Genomic DNA, 23,019 nt, shown 5'->3' on the forward strand with positions numbered 1-23,019 from the left:
GACCTGCAGCCCACAGCATACTATGTTTGCATCTGGTTGTTACAGGAAAATGTTGTCAACCCCTGCTAGAAGTGCAAATGGGATTGCCAGCTCTGTACACTAACATACCTTTCCACTCTGTACCACCATGGATACTTTCCCACTGCAAAACTCCGCCTTTCTCTGGTTCAGTAGCTATGGCTATAGACCATACTGCACCTTCTCCTCCAGCCACCTCCCAGACTAGTTTGGTCTCTTGCCCTGATTTCCCTCCTGCGACCCGCCTCTCCCTCTGTCTTCTTTCCCTCCTGCAACCTTCTCCCTCTGTTTCTCTCTGTGCATTAAGCAGAGTAGCTGAATTTGCCAGTTCTGAACATTTGCCAGAGCTGCCCCCAGCTCCCCAGAGGCTTGATCGGGCAGAAGGCTCTCTCTTCCTATTTGCCATCAGGGCGGGCCCCTTCTTAGTCTAACAAGGACGCACCCAGCAAGCGAGAAGAGGTGAGGCCACTCAGCCAGGGCCACTGAGAACTCTTGCCGACCAGCACACACATCCTGCCTCTTCCTTTCCTTTTCCGCCCCTCCATTGCCAGCCAGACCCTCGGGGTAGCCATGCCTTACCTGCACCCAGCTCCAGGACCCCAGGCACACCCTGTCCCCCAGGATGCCCGGACTATCCACTCCTCAGGCCAGAGCTTCGAGCAGCTGAGGCAGGACTGTCTGCAGGCTGGCACTCTGTTTGAGGACACAGACTTCCCCGCCTCCAATGCCTCCCTGTTCTTCAGTGAGAGACCCCAGATTCCATTCATATGGAAACGGCCAGGGGTGAGTGAGCAAGGAAGGTGGGATGTGGGCTTGGCATTTAGGGAGAGGGTGGAAAGCCCCGTTGAGGAGGGAATGAGGGGTGCAGGATGGCTGTATGGATGCCACCGTGGCAGGTCTGCACCTGCTATTAAGGATCTGCAATATGGTGGTGGGGGGGTGCAGGTTACTGGCTCCCCCACCCTGGACCACAGGGTGTCTGGTTGTACTCCCTCATCTGCAGCTGCCTGACTCCCACCAAGGCTGGGGACCTAGACAGAGAGGTAAGGTGCAGGAACAAGCTTTGTCTAAAAGGACAAACCTCAGGCAACATCTGATTCCAAAATGAGCAGGTATAGAGGTGATGGGATGGTTTGGATAATATGTGAAGGTTATATGTGAGGGTCCAGGGTGAGGCACCTCCCTGCACTGTGGCCCTGGCTGGAGCCCAGGATGCATCATATGGAAGGATGCCCAGTACAGCAAGTGCTCAGCATGCCGTGATTCAATTGGGAAGAAGCAGGGTCCTCTTCCAGAGCCACCCGATAGTTCCCATAGGAGGCAGGGTCTCGCTGCTCCACCTTGACATCTTGGAGGTGATCTTGGACGCCTCCAGCAGGTGCCTGGGATGCATTGTCAGTGTTTGCAGTGCCAGATGAGTCAAGGCTATTCTGAAACCAGGCCCCCAGGGGCAACGCTATTTAGATAGGTCCTGTCCAGGAGTGGCTTTAGAAGGGGGACAGAATGGCTGCATGCAAAGGAGTGCATGGGGCGAGGCTCTCAGTCTGCTCACCTGTAGAGTAGGACTACAAATGACTAGAGCTAGTAAATGACAGTGTTGTCATGGTTACTGTTGTTGGCTGCCTCATTACATTGTTAGCTCTGCATCTCATCTTACTAGTAATGAAGGACTCCTGATAACCACACCTCTCCATCTCCTGACATTAAAATATTGTTCATATTTTAAATGCACAGCATATTCATTTTTTTTTTTTTTGTCTTTTTCCTTTTTATCGGTACCGGGGATCGAACTCACGACTGCCTGCTTACAAGGCAGGTGCTTATGCCGCTGAGCTAAATCCCCAGCCCCAGCATATACATTTTTATAAAATCACGTTTGTAAACCATCCAGGTTCCTCAGGGGTAAGGTCAAAGTACACACAGCTGTGACTATTAAGTGGCAAGGTCTTTGCTGCTAGTTTGATAGGCATCAAGGAGTTTGTGTATGTGTGCACATGCATGTGAGTGTGCACACAGATGTGGATGATTGCTTGCATCCATGTGCATAGGTGTGTACTGCAAGCACAGGCTTATTGGCTCCAGGATTCATCTGCAAGGTAAAGAACTCATACAAGGTAAAAAGTCAAGTATTACCTCAGTGCCTCCCCTCTGAGGAAATCACAAGCATCCAGTGGTGCTAGTAGAGGGGAGAAAGGACCCCAGGAACTCTCTCAGGATCACCTAAAGCCATTCTAAAATCAGTTTTGTTCTCTGCATGGGACCAAATGCAGCATGAGGCCAGGTCACCAGCAGATCATGTAGGGGAAGTGCTTTATGGGTGTGAGAGTAGTCACACTAAGATGAGGAAGATAAAGGCCATTTCCATACAGCCTGGACACAGAGGAGTGACCCCTGTGGGCCTCCAGCACGTGATAAGTGGGCACATGAGCTGCTGCCCAGGCTGCAGAAGGTAGATGTATCTTTAATCAGGGGTGGGATTCCTGGTAGTCAGGAATCCCAGCAAACAGGGTTTCAGAAAGGCCGATGCCGTCATCCCAGGAAGGCCAAAACCTGGCCTGGCCTCCTTTGGCCACTGGTATCTTTCTCTTTTGTCCAGGTTGCTAAGCAAACCACAATGCTTTTTGCCCGGGCTTGATGTGAAAAGGTGGGGTTCACATGCTCTGGGGACCAGTGGGAGCTCTTCCCAGGATCCCACTCCCCCAGCCATCAGCCTCAGTGCCTGTGGTCACAGCCCTCCTTTGCTATTCAAATGGAGTCAGCTGGGTCTGTGCAAGCCCTGATAAGCAGAGGACACTGAAGTGCACAGGTTGGGCAAGAGGCCAGGACTCGGGGGTCCCCAGGAGTGGTCCACACCACTGCATCCCGCCTCTCTGCTGAGAGTTCCTCAATCCTCCTGGGAATTTCCGGTCACTTCTTCCTTTCCAAAAGGGGTTCCACCCTTGGAGCCCACCTAGTGACCCTTTCTCTCCCCTCTCCCAGTACCACATACCTCTAAATAGCAGGGGATAGGGGTTGTGGTCTGGCCACTCATGCATTCCTGGGCTTAGGTAAACAGAATGAGGGCCTCCACCAGTCAGCATCAAGGCCTCATCAAGAAACTGGACAGTTTCCATATCACAGACTTCCCAATCTGACTCCCAAAAACTGGTGCCATGCTTGGGGTGTGATGCTGCTGTGACACCCTGGTGATATCTGCCTTGGGCATGTGCCGTTGTCCTGAGAGGGCAGATGCCCTGGTCAGTCATCAAAAGTTGGGGTCCAGGTCATGGCAGGTAGGATTCTTGTCCTGGAACATCACACGGTCCACACTCAATGAGGTAAAATACTGAGAGAGGCTAGTGCATCACACAGTGTGTCACCCGTAACCAGCATGTCATTAGACCAAGACAGGTCTGGGATCTGGAACTTGGGACTCCTGGCTTCCATGTGGCATTTGTGTCCCCTCCCTCAGGCCACTTCCAGTAGCTCCTGCTGCTGACACAAAACCCAGTGGCAGAGACTGGGGGCCCCTGCTCAGGCTGGAGGCATACGGGAAGTGTGAGTGGTAGGATGTCTGCAGAGGAAACTGAGTCACTCGTACCCCCCCAGCCCCTTGTCTCCACCCATTCCAAAGTGAAGAGAAGACAGAAAACTCACAGAACAGAAATAATGGGGTATCCAGTGCACCAGAGCCATTGGCCACTGAAATTTGATTTGTTTGAACTGAGATTTATTTTTACTTTTTAAAAAGTGGATCCATTCGTTACCAGTTTGAGCCTTTAAAATGGTTTGTTTAATAGTTAAAACATTAAGGCTCAAAGAATTTAGGAAATGCTCTGGGTCATTTGTTTATTAGGCTTTTTGGTGTTGGGGCCCATGGGGGAATGACTCTGTCTAGGTCCCAGAAACAGCTTTGACACATGGGCCTGACCCCGGCATCCTTCGGTGCCACCATGCCCACCGTGGTTCAGGGGTGAGTTGCCTTGAGTGCTCCAGGACTCACATAAGTGGACAAAGCTGTCCCCAGGGGATTCAGGCTGCCTTCTGAGAAAGCACAAGAGCTTTCTCCTATCTGGTCCCCCTGCCTCCAGCACCCGCCCAGCTCAATCAGCAGAGAGTTCCTTTGGTTAATCTGAATATAAATCAACAAAGAACAGCTCCATTAGTGGCTCAGGCTCTGAATTCATGAGGGCCCGGGGCCATGGGGTCATAGCTGCCTGCATCTCCCAGCCACTATCAGATTCTCAGAGCCCTCTGGTCAGCTTTCTGGAGCTCCTCCAGCAACTTCCGTGGCCTCTTGGGTTTGTCTGCTGGTCTCTGCCTCTGGTCTCTGGAGCCCCCCAGGACTGCCTGTCCTCCTCGGACCCAGGACCACTCACACAGACTCACACAGAGCAGCAGAGAGCCGTGCATGAAGTTTGCACATTTGAGTACTGGTTTGGGGACTTTCCCAGCAGTGGGGAGAGGCAGAGTGTGGTCATCTGGGACAGGTCCAAGGTTCTTGTCCACCGCAACCCAGCCAGGTTCTCCTGGAGCAGTAGGATAAGGGAGATGTCACTGTCCCCCAAGCCCAGCTCCATTCCCTAGGTGGGAATGGAGGGTGTGGTCTAGGCAACCCCTCAAGAGGGCAGGCGGTGGAGGAGGGCATGAGGAGCAACAATCAGGTCCCCGCCCCTCCTGCTGTCCCAGGGAAGAGGGAAGATAGCCTAGGTGCCTTGAGTCTTCCTTGTGTCCCCAAGGATGATTGCTCCTGCTCCTCTGCAGTCTGCTCCAGGGCATCAGGCTCGCTGGTGGACTGTCCCCTGACTGAGTGCAGCATCTGTCACCACCCGACAGCCCAGGCTTCTGCAGTTAACAACCCCTCTTCAGACCTCAGGAGGCCCAGGCCATTCTGAGAATCACAGCTTCAAAGGACACACTATGGTGAAGGCCTCAGTCCACCTCAGGGTAGCCTTTCAGAGTTGTCCCAAGGTGGGATGGCAAGTGTCTGCAGCCTCACTGATTGGTCCTGGTATGCTGAGCCCCCAAGCATGTGGCCTTGGCTGGCACTTAATGCTTCCAGCAGGTAGGTAAACCTGAAGGGGGCCCACACAGCCACCATAGAGCCTCAACTTTCTTTTCCATAAAATGGGACAATAATCCACTTACTTCCACTCATTGTGAAGACAATCTGTTAATAGGGCTTAGTATCGAGTGGAGAGCCTGGCAGCAGCCAGCAGGATCATCTTCGGCACTTTTGCTGCACTTGTGACTGCACACCTCCCCTCCCTGCCCTGGGGACCCACCTCCCAGCTGCACCGCCATCACCATTGCCTGGTACAGTGAACCCCTTGGGCTGGTGCTCCCTGTTTTCCTCCAGGGCCTTGGGGACCAACCAAGTCCCCCAGGGTTCCAGCGTCTGAGCTTCAACCTCAGAGGCTCTATCTCTACCGCTGCTGTCTTCCCACAGGTCAAGCCCATATACACAGCTCTCCACACCCCAGCCCACGCCCCGGGGAGGATGCCTCCCAGCCTCACCCTCTCTTTGGCCTGTCCCTGTCTCAGGCCCTTTGTTCAGGTCCACTGTGCACTGCCCATTCTGTGGGCTCGTTTTCAGAACCACTCCTGCCCTTGTCCCTTTGGCCTGCTCCTTGGTCCTGGAAATGCAGCTTTTCTGTTTCAGAGTCAGGAGGCTTTGCATTTTGTCTTGGAGACACCTGGAAAGTAAGAAGCAAGGCACTGGGAGGACCTTGTATGTCCCATCCTCTCGCACGGAGGAGGAGCAGGGGTCTGGTACGGGGCGGGGCAGGGAAACCTGAATTGCAGTCTTCTCCGGAAGGCCTATGGCTGGGGTGTGCCAGGGTTTCTGTGGGCACATACCCCGCATATCTCAGAACAAGTATATAGCCACCCAATGAGGCACGGGGCAGGTAACCGCTCAGCACCACCTTCTTGTCAAACACAGCTGAGCTCAGGTAGGAGCAAGAGCACAGAGCCAAGTGACTTCACAGGCGCCCGGGCAGGCGAGGTGGGAGTGAGCACAGTGCCCACCTCAGTCTGGAGAGAAGCAGGCAAGGAGGGGACAGCACGTCCCGGTGCAGATTCAGGAGGTTCACACCTGCAGACAGGGACACCGAGGAGCTACCTTTGCTGTCTGTCCTGTGCCTGGAGACTAATTTCATTTAATGAAAGGCCTCCAAGGGAATCTTGTGGAATGCAGGGAGGGAACACAGGCCTCATAGAAAAGGGCTGGCACTGAGATTTCATGCTTCTGCCAGCCTTGGCTTTCTGACACATCCTGTAGCTCAGCCTTTTCCAGAAACTGTCCAGCTGGGTTTCCGTGAATGCTTGAGAAACATTTAGAAAATGGATGCACTTTGAGACCGGATATGCGCTGCACCAACACTATAGCGAGGGAGTGTGTTGTCAGCTTCTGTCCTGTAACAAAATGCCTAGAAAGCCACTTGGACGAGGAAGGCTTTGTTTTGGCTGTTTCAGGGCTTTCAGTCAGCCAGCCCCTCGCTTGGAGCCCTGCACTAAGGCAGAAACATCGCGGTGTAAGGGTGGGGGAGAACAAAGCCGCTCACCTCGTGGCAACCAAGAAGCAGAGAGGAAGGAGCCAGGAACCACACATTCCAATAGTCCTCTTGCCCTTCCCCCAGGAGATTGTGGAACACCCGGAATTCATCCGTGGGGGCGCCACCAGGACTGACATCTGCCAGGGGGAGCTGGGTAAGTGTGGGGGATGGAATCTGCTGAGAGGGCGTGGAGGGACCCGCTGTGAGCAGTGACCACAGCAGAGGGAGCACCAGGTCCACGACAGCAGGCCACCGGGCTGAGAAGGCACAGCCTCACTCCTACCCTTCCTCCCCACTGTGCCACCGTGCTACGGAGCCTGTCGCCTCCAAGAAACTCACACTGCCTGCCTCTGGCAGTGCAGTCGCCCACGGCCTGGGCTGCCCTGGAGCCCCCAGCGTGGCTAGCCAGCTCCTGCAGCAGGGACTGGCCACCTGCCAGCACCCCTGTCAAAGCGTTCTTCCTTTCCTTTTCCCAACACCACCCACCACGCGACATGTGAAAAAACTGAGGCTGGAGGAACCAAGAACTGGTCCAAGGGCTTGCAGATAGCAGACAGGTTTTTGGGGTTCACACAGACAGTCCAGCTGCAGAGGCAATGTACCTAATTTACATCACATTGGCTCTTGTGTTCACTGGGGATTCATGAAAATTAGGAATCCCATTCAACCTAACTATTGCCCTTCTAGGTATAGTCCAAAAAGACTTAAAGTCATCACATTACCGTGATACATTCATATCCATGTTTATAGTAGCATAATACATAATGCCTAAATCCTGGAAACAACAGATGACTGGATTAAGAAAATGTGCTACCTTTCCATGATGAAGTACTATTCTGCCATAAAGAAGAATAGACTTGAGTCACTTATAGGAAAATGGATCCACCTTGAGGCCATAATATTAAATGTAATAAATAAGGCACACAAACTTATATGAGAAACCAAAATTATAAATAGCAAAATAAAAGACAGACAATGAGAAAAGAGGAAGGAAACATTATTATAATCCAGCATAGCCAACATACCAAAAGTGTACCTAGATTTAGTATAATTGTTTTGTGTGTTTTCTCATCTGTTAGTCTGGCTGTTGGTCTGTGTTTATGATAATTAACTTGATAAAAACTTAAAAATAAATAAAACCAATGCTGGCCATAAAAAGTATGATGTACTGTGTACATGTATCAACTCTCCATGATGCATGTCATCATTAGGAATTGCAGACATGTGCTAATAAAAATTTTTTTTAAAAAAAACAACCAGATGAAGAGAGCAAATACAGCAAGTGTGTGCAGACCCATGTACAGCCGAGGTTAAGGCAGGCCACACTGGGACAGCCATGTGGAATACCTGAGCTCCTGTAAACAGTTCCAAAGCCACCAGCCTACACTGCTGACAGATGGATGAAAGACAGATAGAACAGGTAGAGTATTAATAGAGCTCAGTGATAGATTAGATATATAGATAACAGGGCTAAATATAGGTAGATAAGAAGCTAATGAAGTGGGTAGATGACAGCTGATAGGTAGATCTAGCTCTGATAGTACTGCATTGGCCATTGAGTTTAAACACAAATTGTGTGGGGAGACACAGAAGAAGAGACAGAATTAGCAGATATGTGACAGGTAGGAAGGGAGGAATGGGTGATTGGTGGGTGGACAGATGATAGAAGTGTATAATCTGGGTATAACTTGGGTTTCCTAGAAATGTGAATTCTTGGGAAGCCAAGCTGGGTGTTTCATAGTCTACTGAAAACAAACAAATCTGGACCCAGCCGGCCAGTCCTGTGGGGTACATGGATGCTCCCAAATATCTGCTCATGCTTATCCCACGCAGCATGGAGGCAAGGCACTTGAGACCCAACCACATGGGGAGTCTGCACAACGCAGATCAAACACTTTCTGACGTAGATCTTTGCCTCTCAGATTGTCTCCAGAGACTGCTGGGTAGCTCAATAGACTCATCCATCTTTGAAATGCAAAATAATTGAAAGCAAACAGAGCTACCATGGCGTCTTGCTGCCTCTAAATCAACTGTGGCCTGGGAGACAGAGACCCAGAATTGTGCCCCCAGACACAGCTGAGCTGTCCCATTCCCCTCCCCCCTTCCAGTTCTGCAGACCTAGCTGTAAATCTACCATTTTTTAAAACGCAGAAATACATTTCTGTTGGAGCTCTCAACATTCCCTGGCACAGTATTTCCCTAGTTACCGAGAACTGGCAATGAAAGTGCAATTTACGGCCTTCGTTCTGCAGGGGACTGCTGGCTGCTGGCCGCCATCGCCTCCCTCACACTCAATGAGAAGGCACTGGCCAGAGTGGTCCCTCAGGACCAGAGCTTCGGGCCTGGCTATGCTGGAATATTCCACTTCCAGGTAGGGGGGCCGAGGCCCTGCAGGATGCTGTGTGTGCCTTTGTACCACAGGGAACTCTCGGAGAAATGTGGCAGCATGTGTGTGCACCGCAGTGCTCGGCCATGTGGGAAGCATGCTCTGTGCTGCAATAACATCCACGCATCAGAGCTGCACTGGGGTATGGTCTAGGAGATTCTCTGGGCATTTGGCACCCAGGGGGTGGCATGACTCAGCCCTTGAATTTGCTTCCCCATAGGGGGATCTAATGTCCTAATCTAACATCACACAGCTATAAGTAGCCAAAGAACCTAGAATCTAAGAGTTGTCTCTGGCATCCTTTGGCGCTGCACTACCTCTGGCCAGGTGGAGACTGGCCTTGCCAGGCTCTCTACTGTCCCTCCTCAGTCTCCTCTCTCATGCTCCTCCTGTGTTCCGGGGCCACACAGCAGATCTGAGGAGACAGGGGAGTCAGCAGAGCTGCTCTGTTACCTACAGCCCTAAGCTCTCCCGACACAGGGCCAGCACCAAGCTCTCTGCCCAGTGCCTGCCCCTGCAGGAGGCCCAAAGTTTAGGCCTAGGAAGAGGACCTCCCTGGGTACTGGGAAGTTCCCTGTGACTGAGCCCAGAAAGGCAGATTGGCTCCCAAGGCCACTTGCCTGGCTGACACTCTGATACTCAGTGACAACCTCAGAAACTGTCAGGCCAATTATGGTCAAGAAACAGGGAGGAGGTCAGTCCCTGAGGGCTAAAAGGGCACACAGAGAGCTCCTACACAGTCCCTGCCTCATTCTACCTCCACGCCTCTTCCCTACAGACACACAAGCTCAGACACATGCACACATGCATACATGAGTGAACACAATGTGCACACATTTGCACACCAGCATACACACACACCAATTTTCCCTTTACATCTCCACTGCTGGTACTCAGGAAATCCAAGTCCACCAGCCAAGACATCAGCTTGGGCTCCACCTAACAACCAAGAGTTCCCTGAAGACCAAAAAACATTCTAAGGAGCAAGAGCCTAAAACTGAGCAGAGAGAACACAGGACTGGGCCAGCAAGAGCAGATCCAAACCCACACACAACATCACCCTTCTCCTGCCCAAGACTGGTGTGGGAAAGAAATATGATTCAGAGCACTGCAGCATCTGTGTGTGACTCCTATGCTCCCTCTCCATTTCCATGGGGGACACTGGGTCTAGGAGCTGATGTCCTTGGAGGGTGGGGGCTCAGTATGTGGCCTCATCTTATGGGATTCCTTCCAGATGTTAAGAGCAGTTTGCTGGGAGGGAAGAGCAGCAGGATGACATTCCCAAGGGGCGCACTCCCCTGAGACTCACCCTCTCCCATCTGCCTCCCTGGCCTAGTTCTGGCAGCACAGCGAGTGGCTGGACGTGGTGATTGATGACCGCCTGCCCACCTTCAAGGACCGCCTGGTTTTCCTGCACTCAGCCGACCACTGTGAGTTCTGGAGCGCCTTGCTGGAGAAAGCCTACGCCAAGTGAGTAACAGTCCCGCAGCCTTGTTAGAGAGCAGCATCATGGGGGAAACAGAGGCACAGGCCTGCAGCCTGCATGGGACAAGTACCTCCTGTCTCCCTGAGGCACCAACCTGGCCTTGGGAAGAGCTGTGGAAGGAGCAGCAGTGGGGCCTGGCTGTTACTGCAGCTCTGGGTTCTTCAGACTGCCGCCAGACAGTCACATGAGTGTGGAGACATCAACTGCCCCCTTCCCACGCTCCTTTCCTTTCCTTCTTAAACAAAAATAGCTGCACGATATGGATGACACAAAACTTACCTTTATTTATTTATTTCTGGAAATGCTGGGGACTGGACTATCTTCACACTGAGTTACAACTGCATGCATCCCATTTTTAACTTTTTATTTCAAGACAGAGTTTTGCTAAGTCACTAAGTTACCCAGGCTTGGGTGTGAATTTGGAATCCTCCCGCCTCAGCTTCCCAGAATTCTGGAATTCCAGGTGTACAACACCACGCTCATCTTCTTTTCATCCATTTGACAGCACTGACACCTTTGCATGGTTGTGCAACCATCACACAAAACTTGGAGAACTGCAGCCCTGTGCCCACTAGGCCCTGCTTCCTGTCCCCCGCTGGGCCCTGGAAGAATGATGGTTCTACTCCCTGGCTCTGTGATCTCACCACCTAGCAATCTCATATAAGTGCAATCAAGATACCAACTCTTAACAGCCAACCAAATGCCCTCAGCTCCTGAGGCCCACTTGCAGAATGTGATAAAACAGACTAACTACAGTGAGCCCCCGCTTACAAACATTCGAGTTGCGAACCTTCACAGATTTGAACAGACCTCACACTTGGTTTTTTTTTTTTTTTTAATACTTCACAATTTGTATTTGTGTCAAAGGTGTGTAAGAATCACCTTGTCGGACTTAGGAGTGAATCTAACTTACAAACATTTTCCTGGAATGGAACCGACTCGTAAGTCAGGGACTTACTGCTTCTCACAAGTGTTCGAAATGAACTCAGCAAAGGTAGGGAGATGGGGTGCCAGCCTCAGGCAGAGCTGCCAGGCTTTTAAACATTAGAGCTGAAGAAACTGTGCACATCCTGTACCATGCTGATAAAGTTGCTCCTCACAGAGGAACAGGCACGCAATCCTGATGGAATTATGCCCAGGCCAAATGAAACATCAAGTCAATGGGTCACAGGGGTGTTTCTCACTATTGGCATTGAAGGCGACAGACAGGAAAGTTGAGGGGTCTGCGTGGGCCCACGTGGAGACTGAGTTGAGTCAGAGACACCAGAATGGACTAGACTGCATCTAACAGGCAGTCACATAGAGGACCACTCCTCTATACATGTGTTTCTGGGCTCTGCACATCTCATTCCCTTGCTTTGTCAGTGCGAAGGACTCAGAAGTAATGATAGCAATCCCTGGCAGCAGCCACCCGTCTTCTAGGCCACCCCACAAAAAGGAAGCGGACCTCTTGGAGATAAGGCTGATGCTAGGACTGGACTGGAAATACCTAGGATGAGCCTGGAATCTCTTATAATGCCAAAAAGTGAGAATGCACACAGACATGCACACTCATACACACAGACATACACACACAGAGACCCAGAGACACACATAATCACAGAGACACGTGGAGAGACAGACACACCAAGACACTGGAGCACAGACACATAGATGACGTCAAATCTAAATGATCATGAAAGGTAAACATTTTGAGCTGACTCAGAACACCAAGACAGCCACAAATGGTACAACTAAAGATACTCACAAAATAAGACTTTCAGAACTGTTTCAGAAAGTGGCAGAACTGTTTCATAAGTGTGTTCAAAACCTTGGGGATTAATGGATTAATGGCAATTAATCCATTGAATCCATTGAATGGATTAATGACAATGTATCTTTTACTGTAAACATTTTAAGACACTATTTTAATCTCATTTCATATAAATTAAAACTAAGTGCATATTAATGAAAGAGATGTCTGTAAAGGGAGGGGAGGAGCCCACATATAATCAGCCCCCAGGGAAGCCTATAGGCAGCAAATTGAGACTCAAACCACCAGGCACTCAAAGGAAAGCCCTGCCCTGTACCACCACACATCACTGTCCCCAGAACAGCCCAGGTCTTGGCCTCCAAGAGCTCACACCCTGCCTGCTCCCTCCACCCCACCCAGCCATCCTCCTTGTCTCCCTGCAGGCTGAATGGGAGCTACGAGGCACTGAAGGGAGGCAGCACCATGGAGGCCATGGAGGACTTTACTGGTGGTGTGGCTGAGACTTTCCTCACCAGAGAGGCCCCGAAGGACTTCTACCAGATCCTGGAGAAGGCCCTGGGCCGCGGCTCCCTGCTGGGCTGCTCCATAGATGTGAGTTGCAGACAGGCTCCACTCAGGGACCCTGGGAGGCTCTAGAGGAAACTCTCATGGGGGGTTTAGTTCTTCAGATAAAATGTGAGGCTTTGTTTAACATTTTCCTAAAAGGTAAACTCGCTATCAGGTCAAACACATTCCCACCTCCTTCCAGACTTTCTATACCTCCTGACCCCATCTGGTTAGGACTCGGGGACTGTCCTTTACACCTCTGCTTGCATGGATGCACACATGCATTACACACATGCTGGGGGAAGTTGCCTGAACTTCACTGGAAATGATCTTACCATATGGTTTTCTGATGGAAATCTAACAGCATTTTAAAAAATTTCTCTATGCATATACTCATGGATATAATTGCACCTGATCTATTCAAGTCTTCTTGGATTAACTTTTAATTTTTTAGTGATAAGCTGTCATTTCCTCTGCAAGTTCACATCTGTCCCATCATGTGTCCATGTTGTGTGCCTCCTGGTGTCCTCTTGGTGTATGAAATTGTGTCTCCTGCCTCATAATGTACTGCATGGGGGTGATGATGGTCAGGTTCCTTTTGGGGACAGAAGAGTGACCTCCTCCTTGCTGGAAATGAGGGTCTCCCCTTGCTGGAAAGAGATGGGGACTGGCTGTGTCACTGGTGAGCATGTGCTCAGCATTCTGTGTTCCTGATTCACACTGCCTATTCTCATGGAGAGCAGAGGGTGCACTGAGCAGGATGCCCGGGCATGGGCCTGGGGCTGGCCTGGTAGGGAAGGCTCAGCTTAGTCAGTGGGCCTGACGCTGCTCTTCTCCTGTTCTAGACCAGAAATGCTGCAGAATCTGAAGCCCAGACACCTTTCGGTCTTATTAAAGGCCACGCCTACACTGTGACGGGGATTGACCAGGTAGGGGTGGAACCCCACTGCTGGGGTCAGGGAAGGCCAGGACAATGGTCCTCTCTCAGGCATTGTAGTATAAACCACTTTTCAGGTGGTGTAGAGCCTATCTGCCCTAAAGGAGGCAGACTGGGCTTGAAACAAAAGAGGAATAAGAGAGGAACAGAGATGATTCCTCCACAGTATCATACTTGTTTCACAGGTAGGCAAGCCTGGGCTTTGCTTGTCTGTTTGGGGGTCTTTTTATGTTATAACCTTCTTTTCTTTACCAATTTCATATAGTCCATATTAGGATACTTCACAGAAAAACGGAACTTACGGGATATATATATATATATATATATATATATATGCACTTGTTATAAGGAGTCAGTTTGTGTGATGATGGAGGCTGAGAGAGCCCACAACCTTCCATCTGCATCTTGGAGCCCAAGAATGCCCATGGTTTAGTTCCAGTCTGAGTTTGAAGCAAGTTCTAAGTGCAGAAAAATCAGTGGTGTGAGTCCTGCCCCCAGTGCATGAGACTGGCCCGGCTCACACAGTCGGTAGAGAACAAATTCACTGTCCTCTGTCTTCTGAGTTGCTCAGGTCTATGTAGAGGGGTGTAGCCCACCCACACTGGGATCCTCTGCTGTGCTCAGTTTGCCAAATTAAACTTTGTCTCATCCAGAAACATTTGCACAGATACAACCAGACCAACCTTTATGCAAATATCTGGGTACTCCTATGGCCCAGTAAAGGTGACACATGAAATTGACCATCCCAAGTCCCGTCCCTGCTGCTGTAGCCCAAGACACACTGATCCTGGACATCCAGACCCCATGAAACATCATCCCACTTGTAGTGAACGGTTGGCCTGGAGGAAGGTCCCCAAGGGACATGTCTGAAGACAATACAGGCTGCTAGGGCTGATGACATGCTGAGCGACAGATGCCCAGGGAGTTCAGAGCAGTAGGGGTGCCTTCCTTCCTCCTCTCTGCTGCTCCGGTCAGAGATGTGGTCAGATTCTTTGGGACTCTCCAGCACTTCAGCTCTTGTGCTGGTTCCTTCCATCTCTTCCCCATCCCTATACATCCTAATACTCACTCATGTGGCACATGGCTTTTAGGTCACGCCTTCTAAATATTGTTTCAACTATAGACACCTCTTCTTTTCCCTTCTTAGTCCTCTTGATCCTGTTTTCCCTCTACCTTTAAGGAGTCTACCTTTCCCAGGACATTTTAAACCAGTGACCTTCCTACAAGTTGGGTCACAAGCCACACCTCCCACTCTGTCACACTGAACTGGTTTTACTCATCAAAATGCAGTTTATGTCAAGGGTATGAGCATGAAGCACTCTGATAGCTGAGATTGTTGCTTGCTCAATAAACAAAATCCTTTTTCTTTTCTTTTTTTTCCAAGTACCAGGAATCAAACTCACAACCTCACACTTGCCAGGCAGGCACTGTGCCAAGCTATATCCCTAGCCCAACAAAACCCTTTTTATTTTGCTCTTTCATGCCCAACTTTTCTCAGATGCCTCTTCCCTCCTCCTGCCCCTGTGCCCTTAGAGCCTGAGGCCCTGGCTGAACTGTTGCTTTACTAGCTGAAGAGTTGTCAACAAAGACAACCTCCCAGGACCCCAGAGTGCAAGAGTGTGAGACATAGAAGGGGGAATCTTTGGTTTCGGTTATGTTTAAATTCCTGGCATGTAGGACTGTGCTCCTACCCACCCATCTGGGAGCAGCCAGTGTGTTCCTGCGCATCTCTGGGGACCACACTGACTACTCTGTGCCAGACCCTGAGGTGCCACAGGTGGATACAACTCAGGGGATCCAGGAGATCCTAGTCTAGAGGGAAAAACTCCTTTTGAAGGTGGATCAAGTGCTTGTTAGTTACAATCTGATTCCCAGATGTGGCATAACCATTCTGTGATGATTGATATGACATCGTGGGCAATGCTAACAACAACTTCAGTAGGAATTTGAAAATTCCCAGGGCTGGTTAAAAAATTGATGTGTTTGTGTACCTTCAGTGTGTTTGGCTGACCCTGCAGGGAGATGCACCTCTGGGATCACCAAGGAATAGAGCTAAACTTCCGTGACTTTGTCTCTTCACATTTCCCTGTGCTTCTCCATTCCAGGTAAATTTCCAAGGACAGAAAATTGAGCTCATCAGAGTTCGGAATCCTTGGGGCCAGGTGGAATGGAATGGGTCGTGGAGTGACAGGTCAGTGGCCAGGCCCTATCGCTGTGCGTCCCAGGGTGCATGGGCAGTGGCTGTCTGCCGCTGTGAAAGAGAAATAGTTTGTTCCCAGGGATCCTAATCCCCAGGCTGTATCCTGAGTCCTGTCCTGCCCTGGGGCGGCATGACTTTCCCCACTTCAGCCCTCAGACCCTCCTGTAGCCCAACTTGTTTCCCAAGAATGACTTCTACAGCAGCCCTGCCCTATCGATGCACTTGTGTGCATGCATGTGTGGCTGAATCCCCATCCCTGGGGATATTTTATTCTTCCTCAGAGCTCGGAAGGACTTGAGCTCCAGCTAGGAGCAGCCTCGGTAACCAGAGTGTGGAGTACAGTGGTGACGAGTATTTGGGGAAATACCGCCAACCATGTAATCATGGGGGTGCTCTCTGGTTGGTCACTGACCACTGGCCAAGGCCTCATGGCCCAGAAGCCCCCAGCATTCACCTCCCTGCAGTTATTCATCAGTGATCTACTCAGGAGGTTCACACTGTCCCAAGAATTGTCCATGGGTAGCCCTTGGAGAAGCTCTTTCTGGTCAGCCCTTGCATTGGGCCAGTGGCCTGCCAGCCTGAGTCCCTGGGCACATCCTAGGGCCCAGTAAACAGGTGTTGGGCAGTACTTCTCCCCCTCCGTGACACTTGGGACTTCTGGGAGTTGTGGCTCCACCCCATCGCTGACCTCCAACTCTCTTTCCTCCTAGCTCTCCAGAATGGCGCTCTGTGGACCTCACTGAACAGAAACGCCTGTGTCACTCCGCCCTTGACGACGGGGAGTTCTGGTACAGTGTCCTCCTTTCCATTTCTGTACCAGCTGTGACTGGCGTGAACCATGGGGGATGGAACAGCACCCATTGCTTCCTTCCTTCCTTCTCTATCTCTCCTTCCTTCCTTCTTTCTTTCCTTTCTTTCTTTTCTGTCAACCCTCATAACCACCCAAGCTGGCAGAAAATTAGATCTCAGTGATGACTGCGGGGGGGGGGGGTGTGTTTCTCATCTCTGTTCTGTTTATGAGTCTCAGGGAGGTCATGCCACCTAGAGACTATCTGGCAGAGCTTCAGACGTCCTACTCCATGTCTCTTGTCCCCTCCTTGGGCCATCCAGGTTGTTCAGTGAGTGTGGAGACCAACACCTTTCCTCCCTCCCCAGCCAGCCCAATGATTTGGCCTTGAAGGTAGCATGTCCAGAAGTCTAGACCCCTAAGTTGAGCTTTCCATGGGGCCGAACCTCTTTGCTTGAGTGGACGTTTCCAATGACCCTTTCATCTTTAGACTCTTTCTCAATTTTACATCTCACTGTAGAATCCAGAAGCAGCACCTCCTGCAGCCCTGCCATTGCTCAAGTCTAGTTTTGAACTCTGTCTCTTTTGTGCCCTGCAGCCCCTCAGCTCCTGCCTGGGCTCATCTCCTCAGCACACCTGCTACATGCACCAAGAAGCACCAAGGCACACAAGTAGTCCAGTTTCTTCTTTTTCCCAGGCATGGCCTCAGTAGGCGTTGGTTCAGCTTCCCACATTTCCATCCTAAATGTGTTCATGCTGTTACAACAGAGTGCTGTGGGCCAGGGCTTCTAAGCAATGGAAATGTATTCCTCACAGTCCTAAAACTGGATCTGGTGTCTAGGGAGACCTGCTACATCTTCGCAGGGTAGAAGGGCCCAGGGAGCTCTTTGGGGCCTTCTGAGGGCACTAATCTCACCCAAAAGAGTATCACCCTCCTGACTCAACCAAAGCCCCACCCCCTCAGACAATCACATTGGTGATTGCTTTTCAACATGTGAGTTCAGACTGTAGCAACAGACCATGCATTTACCACACGCATTTTTCTCTCACCAGAATGACCTCCAGCCTGCTGGGTGTTCTGGTATAGGCCATGGTCTCTCCTCTCAGTCAGTAGCAATGACACACTGATACCTCGTTTCCGGGGTGCTCATGGCCCTGTACTGGCACCTCCTCCTCCCCAACCTCTTGGCATCAGGCCCAGCACTCACTGCCTAGACTGCCTCCTTCCTGCCTACTCACACCCCGTGGGTGACCTCTCTTGGTCCAGACTCTAAAGACCCTCTTTACCCTGACAACCCCAGCTTCTCTCATCAGCACCCTTCCCTGGGACTCCAAACTCAAGCACCCACCACCTGTGCTCCATCTCCCCCAGGTGCCCAGCAGACATCTCAGAGGAGCATCCACCTCTATACCCCATGCCCGCTCCTGACTACCCCACAGCCTTCCTTCCCCACATCCAATCCCTTAGCCAAGCCAACCTCTCAGCAGACCCAGGATCTGCTTTAGGTTTTTCTCAAATCTGGCAACTGCTCATACCCCAAGCTGAACTGAGCGACACCCCCACCTCCATTCCTGGCATGTTGAGCTGACTTCCTTGCTGGCCAGGTCACCTTCCAGTGGCTTCCATCTTCTCAGAGTCAAAGCCACCCCCTTCCGCCTATCCCCCCACTACCACTCCTCTGGATCTTGTCCCTGACTGATATGTAACTGGCCTTGTGACCTCACTGGTCTTCCTGGTGGGCCATGAACACATCAAGCTCCCCTCTGCCTGGACACCTCTGCCCCAGGACCCCAGAGAACTTCTTGTTCCATCCATCTGCTTTAGATCGTGCATTCACTTTTTTCAATCACTATATCAGACACCTGAGAAAACAATTTAAAGGAGAACAGCTTCATTTTGGCTCATGGTTCAGGGCATTCAGTCCACGTTCAGATGGCTCCAAGGTAAGAACATCATGGCAGAAGAGTTGATGGAAGAAAGCTGCTCAGCCCGTGGCATCCAGGAAGCAGAAAGTAGGGAAAGAGCCCAAGAGGAAAGGACCAGTGACCAGTTGTATTTCCCAAGGTCACGCCTCCATGGCCCACCAGACACACCCAGAAGTGTGCCTTGCTAATCTCCTAGGTGGTTTCCAAGCCAGGCAAATTGACAAACATGATAAACCTTTACAGGCCTCCACCCACAATGCCTGCCCAGCATCTGTCTGGGTAACAGCCACCCTCCAGCCTGACTTTGTTTTCCTCTCTAGCTCTGATGACTCCCATCAAACTGTGGTTTTGCATTTCTCCACTTTTTACAATCTTTATTTTACCTTTCCGTAGTGTTTTCTGTCCCCCACTCCATGAGACAGAGTTGGATGACTGACTGAGAGGACAGAGGGTGTCACTGCCATCATCCCCTGCACATCAATCTTTCATCTTGCTACAGGATGGCCTTTAAGGATTTCAAGACCCACTTTGACAAGGTGGAGATTTGCAACCTCACGCCTGATGCCCTGGAGGAGGACACTCTCCACAGATGGGAGGTCATAGTCCACCAAGGAAGCTGGGTTCGGGGCTCTACAGCTGGGGGCTGCCGCAACTTCCTGGGTAGGTGGCTCTCTATCACTCCTGCTGTCATCCCCAGGCATCCAGGACATCTCAGGGTTGGAGCCAGGACCCTCAGAGGAGCCTGAATTGCAGAGCTGAACTACCAGTTTCAGGGATGAGCAACGAAAAGAAAGCTGTAGAGTCTTGGTAGGAAGCAGATGAGAATTTTGAGGGGAAACTCCATTTTATCACTTGGGTTATTTGCCTTTTGGGTTGTTACCAGTATAGGAAACAGAAACCATAAGTCATACTAGATTAATTAATTGTCCTACAAAACTGAAACATACAAAGAAGTAGATCAGGATTCAGGCATGGTACTATCAAGGCTCTGGCTCTGTTTCTTGATCATCCTCTGCTCTGCTTTCTTCCTGTGTTGACTTCTTCCTCAGTCTAGCCTGCTTTGTAAGCATAGGAGGGCTGCCAGCCACACTCAGGCCCTCCTAGATTCTCTCCACACCCTAGCAAGAGCCCATAAAGTCAGTACACAACAGCCCTGACTGCCTCCCACTGGAAAGTCCAGTGTTGCCAGGTGAATGCTCTGAGCTGAGTGTCTTTGTTCCAATTCTGTGGCAAAAGGACTGTCATAGACCAGAGTTCATCCTTAGACTGGGAGTAAGGTCCCCAATCTACTCATATGACTCAGGACACAAGCTCACTACTCTTTCCTCTGGAATACCAAGTGGAAAAAATACAATTTTTCAGACCTAAGTAGACTAGACCCAGGAGGATGGATGTCCTTCAGAAAGAGGCAGAAAGAAGAGGGGACACTGGAGATTTTTGTTGGGGATCACAGGAAGCAGGGCAAGGGGGTAATTAGAACAAGGTGAGAAAAGAACATTTTCTAAGGTTGGGATAACCAATTGGAATGGGTGAAATGGGGTGTGTGTGTGTCACATGTATTCTTTGTACTTTTAAGGAAGTGACAATAACCTGCTCACTTCTTTCACATGGCAGATACCTTTTGGACCAATCCACAGATAAAGCTGTCCCTGACAGAGCAAGATGAGGGTCAGGAGGGATGCACTTTCCTTGTAGCCCTGATGCAGAAGGATCGGCGGAAACTCAAGAGGTTTGGTGCTGACTTGCTGACCATAGGCTACGCCATTTACCAGGTAGGGGACCAAGTACACGCAGAGTGCCCACGCAGATCTGACCTCCCAGGTGCCCGCTCCCATACCTCAGATCTACATCCAGGCCCTGACTGTCTGAGGAGCTGAAAGCAGCAGCTCCAAGAGTGCCCTGCTTCCACTGCAGAGCCCGGAGGAGCACGGACACCTGAGCAGAGACTTCTTCAGGTATCACGCTTCCCTGGCCAGAAGCAAGACCTTCATCAACCTGAGGGAAGTCTCTGACCGCTTCCAGCTGCCTCCGGGGGAGTACATTCTGATCCCCAGCACCTTCGAGCCCCATCAAGAGGCTGACTTCTGTCTGAGGATCTTCTCAGAAAAGAAGGCCATCACCAGGTGCGGAAAGGGAGTGGCTCCAGAACCCTCCCCTGAGTGGTACATGGGGACTGCACCCCCATCTCACCTTTGCCATTGTGTCCTACAAAATACAGCATTGCAAAAGCTGCATACATCTCCCTGTAGCTCTGTATTTCTCATCTTTAGACAAACCGATAACTGCTCCCAGAATTATGTGCATAGGCCTCTGCCTTCTGGACCTTGACACTAAGACACTCCCCCAGGAAACTTCTGCTGGTGGGGGGCACATTGATTTAGCCACTTTCCCCATCTCTGAGACACAATACTTCACACCCCTGTCTTTAAGGAGCAGTAGTTTATTTCAGCGCACAGTTTCAGAAGCTACAGTCCATGGTTGGTAGGCTCCAAGGCAGAAACAGCATGGCAGAAAGGTGAGGCAGAGGAAGGCTGATCACATCACAGCATCCAGGAAGCAGAGAAAGAAGGGCGGTGCCTGGGAGGCAGACAGGCCCTTCCGGGTCACACCTTCCGGTGACCTCTTCCAGCCGGACCCCGCCTCCCGGCAGCAGACTCTCGAATGGCTACAGTGCCTGGATAAGCCAGCCACCCTTCAAAGGGTTGCCTCTGTGCACATGCGAGTTTGGGGGGACAATCCAGATCCAAGCACACATTTAGGGATGCTGGACTAATTTCTGTGCTTGTAACGACTCCAGGTTTCCAGAGTGACACACTCTTTCAGCTCCTTTTGGTGCAGGTTGACAGTCTGGACCACTTCACACTCCCCACACTCATTCCAAGTCTGTCACAAAATCATGCTGTATTTGTTACTTTTTTTTTTTTTTTTTTTTTTTTTTTTTGAGGCAGGGACTCACTCCATAAGACTGGTCTCAAATTGGCAGCAACCTTGTTGCCTCAGCCTCCCAAATGCTGGGGTTGCAGGTATGTACCTGCACGTCCAGCTGTATCTCTTACTTCTGTGGAAGATTTCCCATTGCTGCCTTCCAACACTGGTCACTCTGTGGCAGAGGGGAAATGGTTCAAAACAAAACGAAACAAAAAAATCTGTTCCTTTACACAAAGAAGCTATTCTAAAAATCGCAGACAGTGCCCAGAACTGGTTCTGTAGTTTTGCTAGGCAAATCTTCGGGAAGAGCAACATTCACAGTATTGATAAGAGAGATGCAGTGGTGATGCGTGCTTGCCCTGGTTTCCTGCTGCTAAGTGAGCAGAGGGTGGGTGGCTGCACGGAGAAGACCCTCCACCCCAGAGCCCAGCGGTGCTGAGGACTAAGACCTGGCTCTTTCTCTCAGCTACATAGAAGCAGTAAAGTCTTTTTTAACTCTGTTAGAGAATTTTAGAAAAATTCTGTTGTGTGAATGCAGATGAGGAGACCAGGGAGAACTGCCTTGCCCAGTCTTAATGTTTGTTTGTTTCTTTCTTTATTGTATCTCCTTTGAATTTTTTCTTTTTTCTTTGGGAATGCCTCAGGTGTTAACTTATAAGACTGAATTTCTCCAAATGTTTTTCTTGTCAACAAAAGCTGAAGTCTCGGGGCTGGAGGTTTAGCTCAGCAGGCATAAGTGCCTGCCTTGCAAGCAGGCAGTTGTGAGTTTGATCCCCGGTACTCATAAAAAGGAAAAAGACAAAAAAAAGCGCTGAAGTCTCCCTCCTAGAATTACTGCTATGGAAACACTGGGACTCCCCTACATATGGAAACAGAAAAAGTAACAGTTTCCATCATTTTTCCTCTTTTCCTCAAACAGGAGCATACAAACACACAGCTCCTGGTCAGCTGTGTAGGGAGAGCAAAGGGTGTGGCTTGCGGCTTCAGAGTTTCTGTGTTTGTGTTTCTGTTTGTGTTTTGGTTTTGGTTTTTTTGGTCCTGATCCTATGCACTCTGTGATCTTTTTACCTCCCCACCCCATGATAAATTCAGGGTGGGCTGAGACAGTTGAGCCCTGTGCATCTCCCCTTGGGGGCCCCTTGATGGGACACAAGTAGGGTGAGACGATCCTGCCTGTGGGCCTTGGTGGCCCTCTGCTCCGCACATCCCTTCATCAGTGGCTCATTAACATGCATCAGGGAAATAGGAAGCATCTGCTTGTTTAGAAGTCTAGGGTTTGTGGGCTTTAGTTGGAGGAGGGCTGCTCCCAGCTCCCTCTTGCCACCGTGCCAGCCAGGGTCTGAGTGGCTGGGGCAGGTGTCAAGGTGAAGGGTCTGCAAACCCTGAAAAAGGCAAGCAATACAGGCGGGGGCAAATGTGAAGGCTTATTAGGGTCTGCAAACCCATGAAAGGTGAGGGGCATTGAACAAGCAGGGCTCCCGCCACACGGGGCCTGCTGTGGCTCGAGCATCCGTGA

The 23,019-nt window shown here is 50.6% G+C and overlaps 1 protein-coding gene across 6 annotated transcripts in view; it reads left to right on the forward strand.

Annotated features, from left to right (window-relative positions):
• The first annotated feature begins 527 nt into the window (after positions 1-527).
• Positions 528-23,019, forward strand: part of Capn9 (calpain 9) — a 52,692-nt gene continuing 30,200 nt past the window's right edge. For 2 of the 6 annotated variants that reach the window (XR_010051221.1, XM_013156525.3), the window contains exons 1-10: positions 6,312-6,708; positions 8,807-8,925; positions 10,277-10,410; positions 12,602-12,770; positions 13,571-13,654; positions 15,768-15,853; positions 16,573-16,650; positions 19,075-19,235; positions 20,190-20,347; positions 20,490-20,698. Coding sequence is in view for 3 of the 6 variants with exons in the window: in XM_013156525.3 (XP_013011979.2) it covers positions 6,321-6,708; positions 8,807-8,925; positions 10,277-10,410; positions 12,602-12,770; positions 13,571-13,654; positions 15,768-15,853; positions 16,573-16,650; positions 19,075-19,235; positions 20,190-20,347; positions 20,490-20,698 (1,586 nt within the window). In the remaining 3 variants the exon portion in view is untranslated. Of the gene's footprint in view, positions 802-6,309; positions 6,709-8,806; positions 8,926-10,276; positions 10,411-12,601; positions 12,771-13,570; positions 13,655-15,767; positions 15,854-16,572; positions 16,651-19,074; positions 19,236-20,189; positions 20,348-20,489; positions 20,699-23,019 lie in introns of those variants that run through there. The other 4 variants (XM_003473457.4, XM_063260029.1, XR_010051223.1 and 1 more) reach the window with 4 other exon arrangements.

Source organism: Cavia porcellus, unplaced genomic scaffold (genome assembly GCF_034190915.1).
Source record: "Cavia porcellus strain 051 isolate PalLab524CR breed Dunkin Hartley unplaced genomic scaffold, mCavPor4.1 scaffold_13, whole genome shotgun sequence".
Classification (NCBI taxonomy): domain Eukaryota; kingdom Metazoa; phylum Chordata; class Mammalia; order Rodentia; family Caviidae; genus Cavia; species Cavia porcellus.